The following is a 16,920-nucleotide window of genomic DNA, read 5'->3' as shown; positions in this document are numbered from 1 at the left end:
GAAAGTCCCTATGTGTAACTGAGTTGTATGTAGACCAGGCTTACTTATTTGGGTACAATATCAGGTGCGATTGATAATATACGACTGAGCTGATTATTTCACACCGGCATTCTGCATGAAAATAAAAATACAGACAAGGTGCAGAATCCCGGTGGAAAATTATTAAAAAATGTGGAAGGAAAGAAAGAGCGCTGAGAAGCACTCGGCTCTCTTCGGAAAGTCTCGTGTCCTCGACAACCTTCGGGCTTTTCCGCCCTCCCGCGCGTCCCCTCGTGTCCTGTCGATAGAGCTGATTTTCGCTGTCGTCGTCTCCCTCGTACTCCTCTCCGCGTTGTTGTTCTCGGTGACGCGACGGAGGTGTAGCCTGACGCGGTCTCTTACGTGTCGGTCTGAATAAAAGTGGAGCTCCGTAGACCCGGGAGTGACGAAGCGAGTCTGTGTTGGTAAGAGGATACGCATCCGATGTTTGCTAAACAGATAGATGGCTGCCCAGAGAAGTTATTTGTGGCTAATTTCTGCACAAAGCCAACAAAGAGATCATGGCGGCGGTGTTGCAGAGGCTCACAAAATGAGTCAGACACAGCAAGGCTCGCAACAAAACTCAAGACATAGGTACTAATATGAGATTGGGCACTATTTTTTCTTTTTGATAATAGGTGTTTTATATGTTTTCAGAATAAATTAGCGTGGTAGATATTATTTATTTTAACATAAGTAATAAAAAAAATTAGCCAATAAACTCGTCAGTGAAAGTGGGGTGCCCTACTTGCACAAAACACAGGCACACACAAATGCATGCAGACATTTCCCTCCGTAAATGCTCAGAGCCATCAACCTCTCACATGTTCGAAAGCAGCGTTATATTTATTCGTGATACGGCTGAATCTTGAGCAACAGCACAAAGATTTATCTAACGGGGGGGTGTAAAACTTGAGTTGTGATCAATTCAAAATTAAACTCCCGCTTGTCGCTAACATTCATTCCTGTTAGCTTCTTAGCATGTTAGCTGTAGCGGTGTTAGCGCTTTCCACCGTAGTTAGCTCCACGCTATTTTCTGTTTTCACTAATCAGAACTCAATTTTGTGTCTATGAATATGCAGAGTTCTTTTATGGGTGTGCAAATATGGCCGTAATATACAAAACGATGCTGTGTAAATTAATCGTGCTAGCTTTATAAGCTCTGCCACACCCTCCTTACGTCAGGACATCAAGAAACACTTTAAGGTGTGAAAGGGAAAAATGGATTTCAACTTAAATGATGATCTACTGCTGGATAATTTTTGCTGATATTCATGAGCGATTTCTTGCATTGGCAGATTTTAAATGACAATGGAGGCTTGTGCAGACACACAGCAAAGTGGTGAAACAGCTGTCTCAGACTCTGAGGCCCAACAGATAACTCTGACCCAGGTAAATTACTTCTTCTCTTACTGTTCACATTTGTCAACCCAGGGCTTGGCAGGTTATGGGCAAAATAGTTGAAAGCTAAAGGCATTTACTTGAGAGATTGCTTGTAGAAAAATCAGAAAAGTGTTTTATTTTACTTATCCTGTCTGAAATTATGTACTAAAATACATGATTATACTTAGAAAAACATAAATGTTCAAATAATAATATAAATTCAGTTCAGAGGAGTATTCTCTTCATATTCAGAACTGTTTGTTGATAGTGTCTGGCCATATGACAGTCATATAAACTTGTGTTAGTTCTCAGCTATATCATTACCGTCTTAAAAAGTTAATCATTTTCAGTCTGGGGGCAAAAATGGTTAAAGAAAGAGGTTTTAATGGTTGCAGGCATCCCTAGCTGCCGGCCAGGTTTCATCCTCCAGTCCTACAGTCGCCCTGGTGCAGTTACCAAATGGCCAGACAGTCCAAGTTCATGGTGTGATACAAGCTGCACAGCCATCTGTCATTCAGTCGCCGCAAGTCCAGGCTGTACAGGTGAGACAAACACTTCCACAATCTGCAACTTTGAACATTAAAAACAACTCATATTCCATTTTAATACAGAAAATGACCCATGAATATCAATACAGAAACCAGTGTTTATAACTTAGCCATGTGGTAAAATGAAAACAACTGTGTGTTTGTTTTTTTTTTTGCTTGCAGATTTCTACTGTTGCTGAGAGTGAGGACTCCCAAGAGTCTGTAGACAGCGTTACAGATTCTCAGAAGAGGAGAGAGATCTTGTCCAGGCGGCCTTCTTACAGGTCTGCCTGCCATTATAGTGATGAAAAACAGTTGTACAACTAGGTCTTTTGAGCTTGACTTTTCCTTTCCAGCTCTTTGACTTCAAAATTTGTGTCATTTTTTAATTTTTTTTGTTAATCACACATTTGAGTTAACTCAAAACTGTTGAACCTGCAATACAAATTGTGGACTTGTTTCAGCTCTCATTTTAGAAACCATTGGGATGATTTCACCCGCTTTTTAACAAGTCAGCCTCTTTGTATGTCACTAAATGAGAAACCAGTATTAGAGGATTCAGAAAGGCTACTAAACCGGCAAAATAAACTTTTCCTTCTAGAGAGGCGAACTGGACCATTCAAACACTTGAAAGATATCACATATCAAACAGACTTGAATGATATCAGTTAGAGTATAATACAAATCATTGCTATATAAATCCTAAATAATTGCACTGGGGGGCATACATTATTTAACATATTCAATTTCATATGGTATTGCCTCTTATATTGAAATTGTATACCATTTTGTGGGTATTTTTCTCCAGATGTTCTAATAATTTATTGGTTATTGTCAAGTGATTTTATAAAATGCGAAACAGTATCAGTATAATCACACTTTTTTATTATTTCACAAATCACAAAAATCTGTTGAATCAGTTCATTGAGGAACAATTATCTGAGCATATCCTCCGAAATAATGTATTTAAAAATTTGACAGTATGCTGTGAGAGTTTGGTCTATATCGGTGTGTTGTCCAGCCATTCTGTAGTCATTTGTGCTCTCACCTTTTGTGAGTTTTGTTTTTCCCCCGGTCTCAAAATAATTGACTCCTCTCAGGTGCCCCTTTTTAAAAGTTGGTGCTGTCTGAATACCTAAAGATTTTTGAGTGGAATGATCATGAATGTTTTTTTTTCCCTCCGGTTGTTTCTTTTGCAGGAAAATCCTAAACGACTTATCATCAGATGCACCAGCAGTTCCTCGTATTGAAGAAGAGAAATCAGAAGATGACTCTACTCCAGCAATCACCACTGTCACTATGCCCACTCCCATCTACCAAACCAGCAGTGGCCAGTACAGTAAGGGCTTGCATTATGTAGCGGTCACTTTGTCGTAATGTTGCTGTATGTTCAGATTGATTCGCATTTAGTTTTGCTAATTCTTCTGTATGCATCTGTGACAAAGTAAACCTAAGCCTTTATTTCATTAAACTTTTACTAACATTGAGTTCTGTTTTGACCCTGGACTGGTGGCCTTTCATCATAGGGCCACATAAATGTTCACCCTCATTCACATGTTTTGGTAATTCACGGCACTCAGTTTACCACATTTTTGGCCGGTGGGAGTAAAACAGAGAAAATGGGGGCAAACACAAGGAGAACATGCAAACCCCACTCAGCAAGGCTCCAGTTGATGATAAACCAGGATGCAAGTACTAATACAGTTATTAAATAAAGGTAGAGAACAACGATGTACAAATAAGACAACAAGATAATTATATGCAGGTGTATACAAGGTTAAGAATGCTAATAAGTTTAATCTTTAACCCTAGCATAAATATCAAAATAAATATTGAATGCAAAAGACAAAATATAGACCTTAGTTCAGAGCCAGCTGAAAGACAAAATCTGTAACAAAGATACTCTTGATATTTTCAAATATCATCAAACATACTTTACATTAAACAAGAATTAAAAATGGTTGAAGCCATCAACAGCTGGTTACAGTAAATTCTATATTAGCTAGAACGCGTCAGCGGAACTTCTTCAAAATAAGTGCAGTCACTTGTTTGTGTTCCTTGATGCCATGTTGTCATGATCTTAGTTTTGCTAAATCATGTGACTTCAGAATTTTATTTGGGCTCATGACTGTTTCCTTTTTGTAGTCGCCATTACCCAGGGAGGGGCCATCCAGCTTGCAAACAATGGCACAGACGGAGTTCAGGGTCTGCAGACTCTGACTATGGCAAATGCTGCTGCGGCCCAGCCTGGTGCCACCATTTTGCAGTATGCCCAGACCAGCGACGGACAGCAGATCCTGGTGCCAAGCAACCAAGTGGTTGTTCAAGGTGGGAAAAATTACAAAGTGTGTATATGCCAATGACATTGCACTCAGCTCTACACTAAATTAAAACCTTTATTTGTTCATGCAGCTGCATCTGGGGATGTCCAAGCCTATCAGATTCGCACAGCGCCAACTAGTACTATCACTCCAGGTGTGGTCATGGCAACCTCACCTGCACTAGGCACAGCAACAGGCACAGAGGAAGTCACACGCAAAAGGGAGGTCCGCCTTATGAAAAATAGGTAAGCTTATATCTGTCAACCAAATTGATGATTTAGGATTTCGATACCACAACTTATTTAGGAAATTCTGCATCTTTGCTCTAACCTGTGAAGATGCTCTTAAGTTTCTACCACGAAGGTTCCGATCATTTTTGAAGAAAGTCACTCTGGGTGTTTGTTTTGGGGTGGTAATCAAACAGCTGTGATGAGGATTAAATTGCAAAACTACAAAATAATTTGGCACAATCACTTGTACTGTGGGTGAAATGTAATTTGTGATTTTTTTTTGTTTGTTTGTTTTTTGTTTTGGCAGACATTCCATGTGTTCTGACAATTGTTTTGCTTTGCGTTGCCACTGGTGTAAAAATTCCCTAATAATAAGATTTCCTTGATCTAAGTGGATAGAGGGGTGAGAACATCATCAGGGCTTTCAGTTGAGCATCTGGATATACCTGTTAGATACACCTAGATTGATCTCTTTAAATTTTTAATTAGAAAAATAAAAAGCCATATCACTTCACCTAGGTTTAGCAATTAAAACATCCTCTTTTTTAATGGATGATCCATTAAAGAGCCAAAAAGGCAAGCTCTGCAAAATAATTATGTTTTGGCTGTTTATAGATGCTATTTTATTTCTTGTTTGAATGGTGTTAGCCATTTTAATGTGATTAGAATGGCTTGCTAGGAAACCAATTGTCCCCAGATTCAGGATACAATATTATTGCATTATGAAATCTATATTTTTAGGCTTTTCTTCTCAATGTAACCATGAAGAAGTTATACACTATAGTAGAACCAGGTACGGTAAAAGATGGATACTTAGTGACTGGCTATCAATGCTAATGCCTGTCTTGAAGAATGATTTTGAGGCAGGAGTCTGTATTGGGAGTAAAAAAAATAATTCCATATAGATCATCAAATGTTCAAGTTCAACAAGATACTGTTGGGTATCCTTTGGAAACTATTGCATTGGGAATTCAGCAAAGATACTCATCAGAGACATTAGCCTAACATCAATTGGACAGTCATTTTAGGTGAAGATGAGGTTGACATTTGAAGGAAAAGAACTCAGAAAGTGAAATACCGCAGTTTTTGTTTTCAACTTTTGACACAAGCACAACACACTTTGATATTGTTCTTTTGTCCCACAGGGAGGCTGCTCGAGAGTGTCGCAGGAAGAAGAAAGAGTACGTAAAGTGTTTGGAGAACCGGGTGGCTGTGTTGGAGAACCAGAACAAGACCCTCATTGAGGAACTCAAAGCCCTGAAAGACTTGTACTGCCACAAATCTGAGTAGAATTGTCACCAAACGCCTGACAGGTGGCCACCAGTCCCCATGTACAGAGACTCAGTGTAGAGCCATACATCTGGATGCCACTCTCTCTTTTCTACTCTTTTGCTTTCTTTTTAAAAACTGCTGAAAAAATCTGTAGTGACACATCATGAAAAGGAAAAAACCCACCCACTTTAACATTTTAAATTGTGTTCCCATTGAGTCCCATGAGGTGATGGGATGATGATCAGAGTAGGCCATTTCCTCTTTCGAGAGTATCCACTGAACAGGGTCTTGTGGTTCAACTATTGGAGCAGGGGACGTTCTGACCACAAGGGAGAAGCATTGTAGTCACTGGTGCCTGGAGTAACCAGGCAACATCACCAGCACAAGCAACTGCCCAACTACCCCCGCCACTAACAACTGAATTTTTTACAGTTTGACTTCCATGTGACACAGATTGTTTGAAGGTTACCTTGGTGTGCAATGTTTATTGTAACTTTGCTCTGGCATTAATAAGGTGTAACTGCTTTGAACCACAGGTGGGCTGTGTCATGGACTTTTTTGTATCTTGCAGCTGTTTTTGGTTTTTCATTTAAGATTATTTGCTTGACATTGACCCTTTTTCAATTTTTTTTTCAACTTTGCCTTGATACAAAACAAATCTAACAGTTATGTTGGACTGTAAAATTATTTCTATGTTAAATGCAGCTTTAAAATTTATGGTGATGAGAGACTGTTAAGAAGCCGCACCATGAGATTCAAAATCTAAAAATCTTTTTTTTAAACAATAGTCATTTATGTGTTCTCCATTTTACTGTTGCATGGTCATTGCTTTTGGATTTCACTCTTCTTCATCATATCTCCACATTGGGGAAAACTTCTAATTAAAAAAAATGCACTGGTTATCTATCCGCATAAGTTCAGACAATATTTCCTCAGCAAGAAGACTGTCGACACTAGTTTGTGTTGAAAATGTTTGCTGCAAGCACAGCTAAATTACGCTGCCAAGACTGGAAAGCAATGGGAGAAACAAACTGTACAAAATGCATCTCTGCTTCTAAGAACGTGCCAGGGTAAATGACATGATTAAAACTAAGCCTTTACACTGTTTGTGCAGCAACTTGTTTAAAAGTTGGTTTTGTAGTTTAAATATCATCCAAATCTATAAAGTTTTGGAATCAAATAGATTGGTTATTCATCAGATTCTTTTAAATAAAAACCAAATAACGAGCCCTGTCTAAATCTTGTTGTACAACAACAAAAAAAATGTGTCTAACCAAAATTTGGAAAATTGTGTCATGGATTACCAGATTTACTGTTTTTGACCATGTGAACTGTTGGTTTGATAAGTTGGACTGAAATCTGTGAAGTCAAAGCTCCTCTTACAAGTTTACAAAGTTGCAAAGTGGCATGTGCACTTTCCTTGCAAAAACAATCCTGCTACTTTTCCTGCAATTTAACCAGAACGTCTCCCGCAGTGCCAACAAGCAAAGTGGCTGCAAAGTAAGATGTTTCAAGAATAACAAGTGATCCGTGTCAGTGAGTGTTTGGTTGCTTTATCAAGGTGTAATCATGTATTTGGTCAGGTGTTTTACATGTGAGGGCCATGGCCTGATGATGCCGACCACACAGATAAAACAAAGTGGATACTTTCATCATTGAATGCCATTTTATTTAGGTATTATGTATAGTCATGACATAGTATGCTTGTTACTTTTCTTTGATTTTCTATTCAGTTTCAGCATCAATTTGTATGATACAGTACATTATGTTAGAGCAATTACATTTTTGGCAGCTGTTAATAAAAAATGTTTCTGGTTGAATATTTTAGATCGTTTTATTAAATGTTCATATAAATCCATCATCAGTCCCTCCTGGATGGTAATTTCCAAGCTTTATATATGTGAATGTCCCTTTGTTTGTCATAGTGCACTGTGTCAACTGTAAAGCGCTCTTTCAGCATCCTCAGAAAGTAGGTATCTCGCTCGTATCGTATCTTGCATGCCAGTAAAACCACAGTGACGTCCGAGCAAAGGTATTCCATTGTCTGCAGCAGATGTTCAAACGTGTCCTCCAGGTACACAATATCTGCTCCGAGCACCAGGTCAAAGCCCCCAGCAGGGTATCGTTCCAGGCCTTCGCCCCACGACAGCTCAGACACAACCGCTGAATCCTGGCGATCCCTGGGCAGGTTTGCTTTTATGTTGGCAGAGAGGAAATCTAAGGCAGGCTTTCTGTCAGTGATGGTCACTTTGGCACCTAGAGAAAGTGCGATTAGCCCTACTATTCCAAGGTGTAATATAAAAGAGTCCACTCTCGACCGATTGGGCATTTTAAACGGTTTGTTCCACTCACCCAGCAGGGCTGCAACAATGCCGACCAGTCCAGTGCCGGCTCCCAATTCAATGATTTCCTTCCCCTTCAACTCGACGTTGCCCAGCTCCAGGTACATGCACATGACAACAGCCTGGAAAACACACAGCGTTCCGTTAAAGTGCAAACAAGCAGAAACAAATAAGGGGTTCCAAGTAGTAACTCACAGCATCCCATACAACTGCTGCTACACCAAGATTTTTCCAGTCCTGCACAAGACGTATGTCTTGTTTAGCGAAATGAAACTCTGCAGATGTGTTTTGCAGTTTCGAGAGCACGGGCAAAGCATTTTCCGCATACGGAACCAGAGCCATGTCGAAGCCACCATCGACGTAGTCTCTCTTCTTCATCCGGGTATTTCCGGCAGCCACACGTCATTGTGTTTGCACTGCTGCCATCTTCTGGAACTCACCGTCTAAATACACGTCAACGCGCTCATTCGGGTTGTTACATTGTGAGAGTTAGAATCTAGATATCGGTCAAATATTCCATTCCGATAATTTTATGAGAGAAATTGGTTTGTTCCATAAAAGTGTGACGTTAAAGAATCACAGGAAAAATAAGAAATACCAATAGGTTTCGACCAACAATGACATGTAACCAATAAAGTAACTGCTTGGCATAAAGTGACCAATAGAAAGATGGAATGCTCTGATGGGCGTGTCCCACTTTTTTGGCGTTTTTTTTCATAGCGTCGGGGGCGGACGCTTGAGAAACTTATCAATTGATAATAGCTCACAAAAATAGTACTTCCGTTTTGCCAGTGAGCATTATTTAAATTAAATTCAAAAAAACATTGGATCCATTTACTGAGTGAAATAGCTTGGCCTTTAAATTACAAGCACGTATTTTATATACATTATCATTCATATTGGTGACTGTAAAAGCAATGAGCACCCTTTTAACGACAGACATGGGGATTTATTTTGAAGGAAACTCGGAACCCTTCTTTAAAACAAGTTGCTTCTCCGTGTGCTTGATGGTCAAGAAGTGACTGCAATTACGACGGGATGAATGCTAGCATTTGCTATCCTTTAACATTTATAACACCGCGTCCACGCGGTTCTTATTTTTAGCCAGATTTTTTCTTAATTTTACGAATTTATATGCCGTTTTGTCTCACGGTGTTGTGTCAAAGACCTGAGCTGTGGCGAAAATGGATCGATTCATTATGCTAGGAAAGCCAAGGATGGATTGAGGTGCGGGAAGCAAGCGTTAAGTTAGATGGCCGACTAGCAGTAGGAAGCGGCGGAGATGGATTGCATTGCTAAGCTCTAGTCTTTAACATGGCTAGATTGTATTTCAGTCATTGAGCTTGCATGTGAATGTCCAAGTATCGAAATGCGACAGTGCTTTGCTGCGCACACGCCCTGAATATGTCAGCTGTCCCGCACATTCCGCAGATACACAGTTGGCTGTTCCTGGCTAGATTCCTGACTGTGCTCTCCGGCTAGATTTGTTTGCACTTGGAGCAGTAAAAACACAGGCTAAACCCGAATTTAGTGCACTAAACCGAAATAATGTGAAGATAATTTTACGAAGGATTGAGATCCCAGTTGTATAAAAGTGCTAAGGAATGTTAAAATCTCAAGTTAACTTGATCTAGCCATCGCTGTATTAATACGATTAGTTAGCTGACGGCACAGTGTTAGCCATCCGAGGGACAGATTCCTCCTGAGTTGTATGGGAAACGGGACGGTTGTAGGTCAGTTATGGGAGGCTCGGTGTCATGCTGCATCTCCCGCGGAGAGAGTCCCAAGATCCGCAGGAGAGAGGTGGAGCTGGAGGAGTGTCCCATTACCACCACCGAGGACGTGAGTGAAGACACCGGGACCTACCTGCAGCACATCAGTGACAGAGAGCTTCCTGACGGTGGGTGAACCAAGATCCCTCTTTTAACGTACTGTACACACTGTATCAGACCTGGGCATTTTATGGTCCCCCAAACTACTTTCTTTGAACGTTTTGATAAGTATTTCAATCAATATTGAATTTTGAAACTTCCCTTTTTCCCCCTTTGTTTACAAAATAGTGTCAGTACATTTATTTGATCATTAATGATTTTAAAGTTGAGCTACAATGCCAAAAAAAAAATTTAAATCGCAATTTTCATTTTGTTCAATTTACATGATACCTTGTTTGTCCGCTCATAAAAATTAAATAGGATATGTGTACCGCCAGCTAAGAAAATTACCAACCCCTGCACTATAGTGACACTTTGTATTTGCGTCAGTGCCTCGGTTCCCCGGAAATACCCCACATATCTCTCTTTCTCAGCAACAGTGCACAAAGAAAGTTAAACATCTTACTTTTCATTGTAAGTAAGATAGATGTGGTATGAGGAATCACAATGATATGATCCTTTGGAATTAGGAAACAAACCAGTAAAAAAAAAACTATGATCAGACAACAAGCCTTGGAGAGAAAAGTCATGTTGTTAGATGAACTAAAAATGTAACTTATGAGATTGTTGTCATGGTAACTTGTTATCATTGTAATGATTCTCCAGACTGAATTAGTATACTATAGTTATATTATATATTATTATATATTATATATTATTAGTATGATCAATAATCAACAATGACTGAAACATATGTGTCAAGAATGAAGTAACTGCCACGGCTATAAACTCAACATAATGTGTGGTTTTGTCACATTTGTGAGATTAAAAACTTTTAAAACTAAATGCCATTGTTACATTGCCAAGATCAAGTCTCCACTGCTGTGAATCGGCTCCACTGTCCTACTCTGAATTTACATAATTGTGAATCCACCACAAGCATAAAGAAAACTGCTCATTGAATGACCAATTCAAAACTTTGTGAAACAATTGCAGAGAGGCATTCTAATGCTCACAATACCAAAAAAGTTTTGTTGTTTTTCACTTTCCTCCCTGTATCTTTCAGAGTTGGCCCAGGAGGCCAACCCATCAGACCACCCTCGAGCCAGTACACTCTTTCTCAACAAGTCTCAGACAGATGGTCAGTGTTTCTATCAATTTCTCTTTTTTTTTTTTTTTACCCTTTTTCATCTCTCTGTCTGACTGATTTTTTTGTTGTTGTTGTTTTCCATAGTGCGGGAGAAAAGGAAAAGCTACCACATGAATCATGTAAGTTGGCAACGCGTCTACTTTATTTGCAGTTGACCTGGAAAATTAAGAAAAAATCTGCATCCATGGATGAAACTCAGTTTCAGCATGGCATCTCTCCAGCCATTCACATGACGCTCGTGCTGTAAGCTTCAACCTTTCAAAACACAAGAACGTTTCCTTTTCCAGACATCTCCAGGCCTCCTGACAAAGAAATACAGCTCCTGCTCCACCATATTCATTGATGACAGTACGGTCAGTCAGCCCAACCTAAAGAGCACAATCAAATGGTATGTGGCTTTACTTTTGTTCTTCTTTGGATGAGGATATGACATTATCTGAAACTAGAATATCACTGTCTTATTAACAGCTATGAAATGTGTTGAATTGAGATGGTTCACTGACTGTCGTAATTGAATTTCCAGCAGAAATCAATCACAATCTGATTTTTTCTACAAAGTGAAACCGATCTCATCATCACCTCAAGCGATGATGCTGGATATACTTTCATAAAAAAAAATGTAGCTTGTAAAACATTGTGAAAACATTTTTTTTCAAAATCACATTCCCCTCAATTACTTAAAGTTTCATATTTTGAAGAGAAAGTGTCCATTGAATAGAGACTGATGAGGTGGTGATATCACATCAAAGGTCAAGATGTTCAATCTGTGCTGACTTCTTTCTGTTCCAGCGTATCTTTGGCCATATACTACCACATTAAAAACCGGTAAGGAAGTCTTGCTTCTTAACCTCTTTCAGTGTTTGGGAACCTCTTCTTTAGGGTAGCATTGATATTTTTTCTATTTTTTTTTTCTATTTCTAAAAGTCTCTGACTCAACCTGTGCAACTTGAATTAAGTGGCATCACAACAAAAGCTGTGTTAATAAAAAATTACAGATAAAGATAACCTCAAATACAATCGATTAGATTAGATTATTCTATATTACTTTTTGCCAGATGGATTATTGTAATATCAATGGAATTCATTTTTGATGCTTGAAAATTTCACATGCAATGTAAATTTAACATCAAGTTGTTAATGTGCCACTCCTGCAGAGATTCAAATCGCTCTTTGGATATATTTGATGAAAAGAAGCACCCTCTGTCGGTGAGTTCAGCTGTACTTACACACGTTTCACTGATTTTTCTTCTCACTCCTAACTGACTCACTGCAACGCTCTCTCCAACAGCGAGAAAAAGTCCCAGACGATTACTCTGTGATCGACCCGGAGCACAAGCTCATTTACCGCTTCATACGAACGCTCTTCAGCTCCGCACAGCTCACAGCAGAGTGTGCCATTGTTACCCTGGTAATTGGAATAAAAGAAAAAAAAAGACCCTTTAACTCTGATTTGCATATGTTGATGGTAAACAAATGGTTGTGTTAGGTGTACTTGGAAAGGCTGCTCACATATGCAGAGATTGACATCTGTCCGTGTAACTGGAAGCGTATCGTACTTGGCGCCATCCTGCTGGCCTCAAAGGTGTGGGATGACCAGGCCGTGTGGAACGTCGACTACTGCCAGATCCTTAAAGATATCACCGTAGAGGACATGTAAGTGCTTGTTTGGATCCATTAAAATACTCATAATGAAATGCTCTTCGAACTTAAAAACAGAGGTAGCAACCCTGTTGGTTTTCTTTTCATTATTTTTCTCCACTTAAATAGTTAGTACAGGCACCACATTCTGAGAATTCCACAGAGTTCAAGAATATTAAATCAAAAGTAGCTTTGCCTACGCTTAAAATTCTATCAGCTTTTCTCACTTCTTAGTCAATTTGTATCTATTCACATATTGACATTTTCTCTGAAAAGGAGAGTAGTATCTGAAAATATCAGCAACAGATCAGACCCTGCAGGTCTGTGATGGATCCTCTCTGTGTTTAGGATGTCTAGTTTAGCCCCAGTGCTGCAGTAGCTTGTCCCCTCTGAACAGGGAAGGTCAAGGGTCTTGAGATGTGCATAATCCTATCCTTTTTTTTTTTTTTTCTCTCGATACTTTGAATTTGTAATAGTGTTACCTTCAGTAGGGTTCTGATGTTTTTCGATAAGAAATTCTCTTGATGACTGGTGTGTTCTTAATCATTTAAACTGTATTTGAAGCTGAAAATCTGACAAGCTGAAACTCTGCTCTTGATGGCAAGAACAGATTACTGACAAGATGAAATAAACTCGGCGTGCCAGCTGGGATTAGCTTTAGTATAATCAGTATAGAGAAAAAAAATAGAGTTTTTGTATTGAGAATGTGACAATCGCCTCACCCAGCACAGCTGTCCCTGGAGCTTTGAAAACAGAGTACTAATAACCAAATTGATCCCAATAATCTATCATAGTGTGCCTTAAGTCTTAGTGGTCAATCTCGGAGCAAATGTATCTTCAACTTCACCCAAAAACACCCGCAGACCTCATTGATCGCAGCATTCTTTCTAAGAATCTGGTCGGCGTTGTTCTGTGTACCGCAGGAACGAAATGGAGCGTCACTTCTTGGAGCTGCTCCAGTTCAACATCAATGTCCCGGCTAGTGTCTATGCCAAGTACTACTTTGACCTGCGCTCACTGGCTGACGACAACAACCTTAGCTTTCCCTTGGAGCCACTCAGCAACAAACGGGCCCAGAAGCTGGAGGTAAGAAGTTCCAGCAGTGCATCACAGTGCTATTGTGCTGGTGTTTTCTATCAGCAGTAAATATGGTTAGTAAGTGACTGCTGGAAGATCAGTGATAAATTTCCTGGGTGTCTCCTCTTTTACTGCTCAGGTAGTAAGAGTTTTGTGTTGACAATATTGTTTCCAGGCCATCTCCAGACTGTGCGAGGACAAGTACAAGGACCTGAGCAAATCAGTGTTGAGGAAGTCCTTCAGTGCAGACAACCTGGTCGGCATTAAGAACTCTCAGGCGGTTCTGTCATAACTCTGGAGGTGCCATCTTGAATTTGAAGATGGAGGATGAGCAATGCTACGCTATTACAGACATTTCAAAAGTCAATTATGTTCATATTCACAAAAGGTTAAATCTGAACTTTTGTAAAGTTGCAGAATACCAAAATGTCTCAAATGTATCTATTTGCCTTTTAAGCATGGTAACGTGATGAAATATTTTACAGACTGTCAGATTCTTTTTAAATGATGGAATCTTTCATCAGCATGGAGGTGCTTCCTGAAATGCCAGACACTGAGGACCTCAAGTTTTTCTTTTCCATTTTATTTCCATCGGTTGGTAAATTTGGGAGTCCATTACTTCGGCTTCAGTCCTCTTCCGTCCACCAGCTTTAGCTCTTCCTTTTCATTCAGATCATGAGAAACTGTCTTCAACTACCCTGTGGTGTAGTTCTGCGTTTGGACAAAGAGTCACTTTGTTTTTGCTTACTATGTAGGCTCCTATAGCTGTGAAATGTATGAGACTTTATTTAATTTAAATAAATTTTGGTCTCTGAATGTAAGGCTGTATAGGTGGTAAAATTCATATCTTGGTTTCTCTTTGTTGCACATGTGAGGATAGTTTTGATTATTGCTCAGCTAAATCAAACTAAATATCTAATTTTATAGCATTTTCAACTTAAATGAAATCATGTCAATGAAATTAAGCAATTTTCCTGTACGGGAAGTGAAGTTTTAAGTTTCAACATTATGGCATACATTTTGGGACTTCCCTGTGTTTAGAAACAGACAAATTAAATGACATCTGCACCAAGAATGGCTGTCAGTGGCTGTTGGATTCATATCAAAACTTAGGCATGAAACAATGTGAGCAGTGTTAATAAAAAAAAGAGAAAATTCCCCTGCAAAAAACTTATTGCATTTCTCAAAGTTCAGTCAGTTATTTAACTAAAAGACCCAAGGGTATTTCATTTCTTAGATTGCATTATTTTTGCATCGCCCTCTCACCTCTGCTTTTTTTTTTCTTTGGATGAATAGAGTATAAATCTGTAAAAACAAGCTATTTTGTTACAGTGAAGTGAATGCACCAATGAATGTAATGACTGTCACGTGATGTAAGTAATGCATGTTTGACAGTGCATTACAAATTCAAATCAGTTGAGATTTTGAAATACACACTAAACCAACTAAAAAGGAATAAACCATCAAAATTACTAATATGTATACCGCTGATTTTATTGGATACTAAGAATAAACCATTATGCACCAAGCAGAGCACAGGGTATCAGCTGAAACATTAACGTGCCATTTCTTCCCTTTAGGGTTTGTAGGAGATGAATAGGATATTGCTAAAATCAATAATAAATATGCCTGCTGCAGGAAATGAAGACCTTGAATAAAGCCCCTCAACTTATCAAACAGTTATGCAATTTGGCTGAGGGATATAAGAGATATAAAATGTGGCTGAAGTATCAATCCAATGAGGTTAACATACTTTCAGCTAATTTATAGGGACCTAGTTTTGAAATAAATATTGAGATTACCAAAAAATGTATTGGTGACAGGAAGAGGCAATAAAATTTACAAACCTCTGCAAAACAATAAATTTACTTTTAGTTTACATTGAAACATTTATTTAAAAATAGAATAAAATATGTACAGCTGTTTAAACATACATTTTTTTACAAAAGGATCTTATGTTCAGAATTCATAAATTATTAATTTTCCAGCATTCAGGAAATGTTTATAAACATATTTGCTTTGGTGTGTTCCTTTTTTCTTTCTTTGTTTTGGTTTTTGGATTTTGTCTTATTTTCAGGTAACGATATTCAGGAGCAGGGCATCTAATTTTTGTAGAACCAAGGTAATTCTTATATCTTGGATGAAAATTACATTCTACGTCTTCTCTTTCGGGGAGGCTGTAGAAGATTGGCATGTATGTTGTGTCACTGTTGATTTTAAGCTCTTTTGCCTATCATAGATCCCCTAAATACAGGCTAAACACATGAAAATACTGTTGTCTGTATTGAAATATTCAAAGATTGAAGATTTAATATTTAATGAATTCCAAATTTATTGGTCTGTCTTTCAGAAATATCACATTTCTAGATTTTTAAGGCTTCATTTAATGTCAAACTCCGAGCAAACACCTTTTCAAACACCTGTGATCATTATCCTTTTACATCACCGGCCTTATTGGATGTCTGCCTTCGTTAGAACTATACATGACATATCAGTTGCCTGGCAACTTAAAGGTCAGAACGATCGCAATCATGCATCTGCCCCGATATACACTATTTTCATCTAAATTGTTGATATATTTTTATGTTCATTTTGGTTATTTTGTTTGTTTTTGTATCCCTCTAATTTTATCATATTATCCTCATTGAAATGTAAATAAAATCACCATGAGCTTCATCCATCCATCCATCCATCCATTGTCTGACACTTATCCTACTCAGGGTCATGGGGGATCCTGGAGCCTATCCCAGCTGCCATCAGACGAGAGGTAGCCTACACCCTGGATTGGTTGCCAGTCAATCGCAGGGCCACATATACAGACAGACAACTAGTCACTCTCATTCACACATCTGAGCAATTTACCATGACCTTCATATTTTATGTAATTCTTTGCTTCCAGTCTCGGGCTGAAGATTGCACCTCCTCTTAACACCCAAGACCATTTGAGCCACTTATATATAGAAGCTTCAGTATGTGGCCAAGAGACCCTCACAATGAATGCTTCAAAAGACTCTTTCTCAAATGTATCCATTATGACTACCCCAAGTACCAGGAATGGGTTTGGTTCCGAAATGCCCAGCTGTCGCTCCTC

At 38.8% G+C, this 16,920-nt stretch overlaps 3 protein-coding genes across 4 annotated transcripts; 2 read left to right on the top strand and 1 right to left on the bottom strand.

Moving 5' to 3' along the window:
* The first annotated feature begins 293 nt into the window (after positions 1–293).
* LOC147233511 (cyclic AMP-responsive element-binding protein 1-like) lies at positions 294–7,571 on the top strand. 2 transcript variants are annotated; one of them, XM_086148398.1, is made up of 8 exons: positions 294–443; positions 1,317–1,410; positions 1,797–1,943; positions 2,112–2,212; positions 3,128–3,267; positions 4,074–4,256; positions 4,341–4,494; positions 5,625–7,571. In XM_086148398.1, the coding sequence occupies exons 2-8, from the start codon at positions 1,324–1,326 to the stop codon at positions 5,767–5,769; spliced, it is 957 nt and encodes a 318-aa protein (XP_086004524.1). In that variant the 5' UTR covers positions 294–443; positions 1,317–1,323; the 3' UTR covers positions 5,770–7,571. The 2 variants fall into 2 exon arrangements, with proteins under 2 accessions (XP_086004524.1, XP_086004523.1); XM_086148397.1 differs by having other exon boundaries at positions 417–612.
* mettl21a (methyltransferase 21A, HSPA lysine) lies at positions 7,396–8,600 on the bottom strand. The gene is made up of 3 exons (XM_086148399.1): positions 8,289–8,600; positions 8,104–8,215; positions 7,396–8,007 (listed from the first exon to the last, which is right to left on the bottom strand). Exons 1-3 carry the CDS (start codon positions 8,469–8,471, stop codon positions 7,613–7,615), a joined length of 690 nt encoding a protein of 229 aa, XP_086004525.1. The 5' UTR covers positions 8,472–8,600; the 3' UTR covers positions 7,396–7,612.
* Positions 8,601–9,121: 521 nt separating this feature from the next.
* On the top strand, positions 9,122–14,984 carry LOC147233509 (cyclin-Y-like protein 1). Its single transcript, XM_086148356.1, has 10 exons — positions 9,122–9,993; positions 11,031–11,105; positions 11,199–11,233; positions 11,402–11,502; positions 11,904–11,939; positions 12,269–12,320; positions 12,403–12,522; positions 12,601–12,767; positions 13,676–13,838; positions 14,005–14,984. Exons 1-10 carry the CDS (start codon positions 9,834–9,836, stop codon positions 14,119–14,121), a joined length of 1,026 nt encoding a protein of 341 aa, XP_086004482.1. The 5' UTR covers positions 9,122–9,833; the 3' UTR covers positions 14,122–14,984.
* Positions 14,985–16,920: the final 1,936 nt, after the last annotated feature.

This window comes from Fistularia commersonii, chromosome 6, assembly GCF_037954325.1.
Source record: "Fistularia commersonii isolate RoL2024-O1a breed Wild chromosome 6, RoL_Fcom_v1.0, whole genome shotgun sequence".
In the NCBI taxonomy this organism is placed as follows: Eukaryota; Metazoa; Chordata; class Actinopteri; order Syngnathiformes; family Fistulariidae; genus Fistularia; species Fistularia commersonii.
This window is presented reverse-complemented; position numbering and strand designations above follow the sequence as displayed.

Coding starts and splice junctions, on each gene's coding strand:
- LOC147233509 (XM_086148356.1), top strand. CDS start 9,834: ATGGGAGGCTCGGTGTCATGCTGCATCTCCCGCGGAGAGAGTCCCAAG. Junction 9,994..11,030: donor TGACAGAGAGCTTCCTGACG/GTGGGTGAACCA, acceptor TGTATCTTTCAG/AGTTGGCCCAGGAGGCCAAC. Junction 11,503..11,903: donor CTAAAGAGCACAATCAAATG/GTATGTGGCTTT, acceptor TTTCTGTTCCAG/CGTATCTTTGGCCATATACT.
- mettl21a (XM_086148399.1), bottom strand. CDS start 8,471: ATGAAGAAGAGAGACTACGTCGATGGTGGCTTCGACATGGCTCTGGTT. Junction 8,216..8,288: donor CAGCAGTTGTATGGGATGCT/GTGAGTTACTAC, acceptor TGTGTTTTCCAG/GCTGTTGTCATGTGCATGTA. Junction 8,008..8,103: donor CATTGTTGCAGCCCTGCTGG/GTGAGTGGAACA, acceptor CACTTTCTCTAG/GTGCCAAAGTGACCATCACT.
- LOC147233511 (XM_086148398.1), top strand. CDS start 1,324: ATGACAATGGAGGCTTGTGCAGACACACAGCAAAGTGGTGAAACAGCT. Junction 1,411..1,796: donor AACAGATAACTCTGACCCAG/GTAAATTACTTC, acceptor TAATGGTTGCAG/GCATCCCTAGCTGCCGGCCA. Junction 4,257..4,340: donor CAACCAAGTGGTTGTTCAAG/GTGGGAAAAATT, acceptor TTGTTCATGCAG/CTGCATCTGGGGATGTCCAA.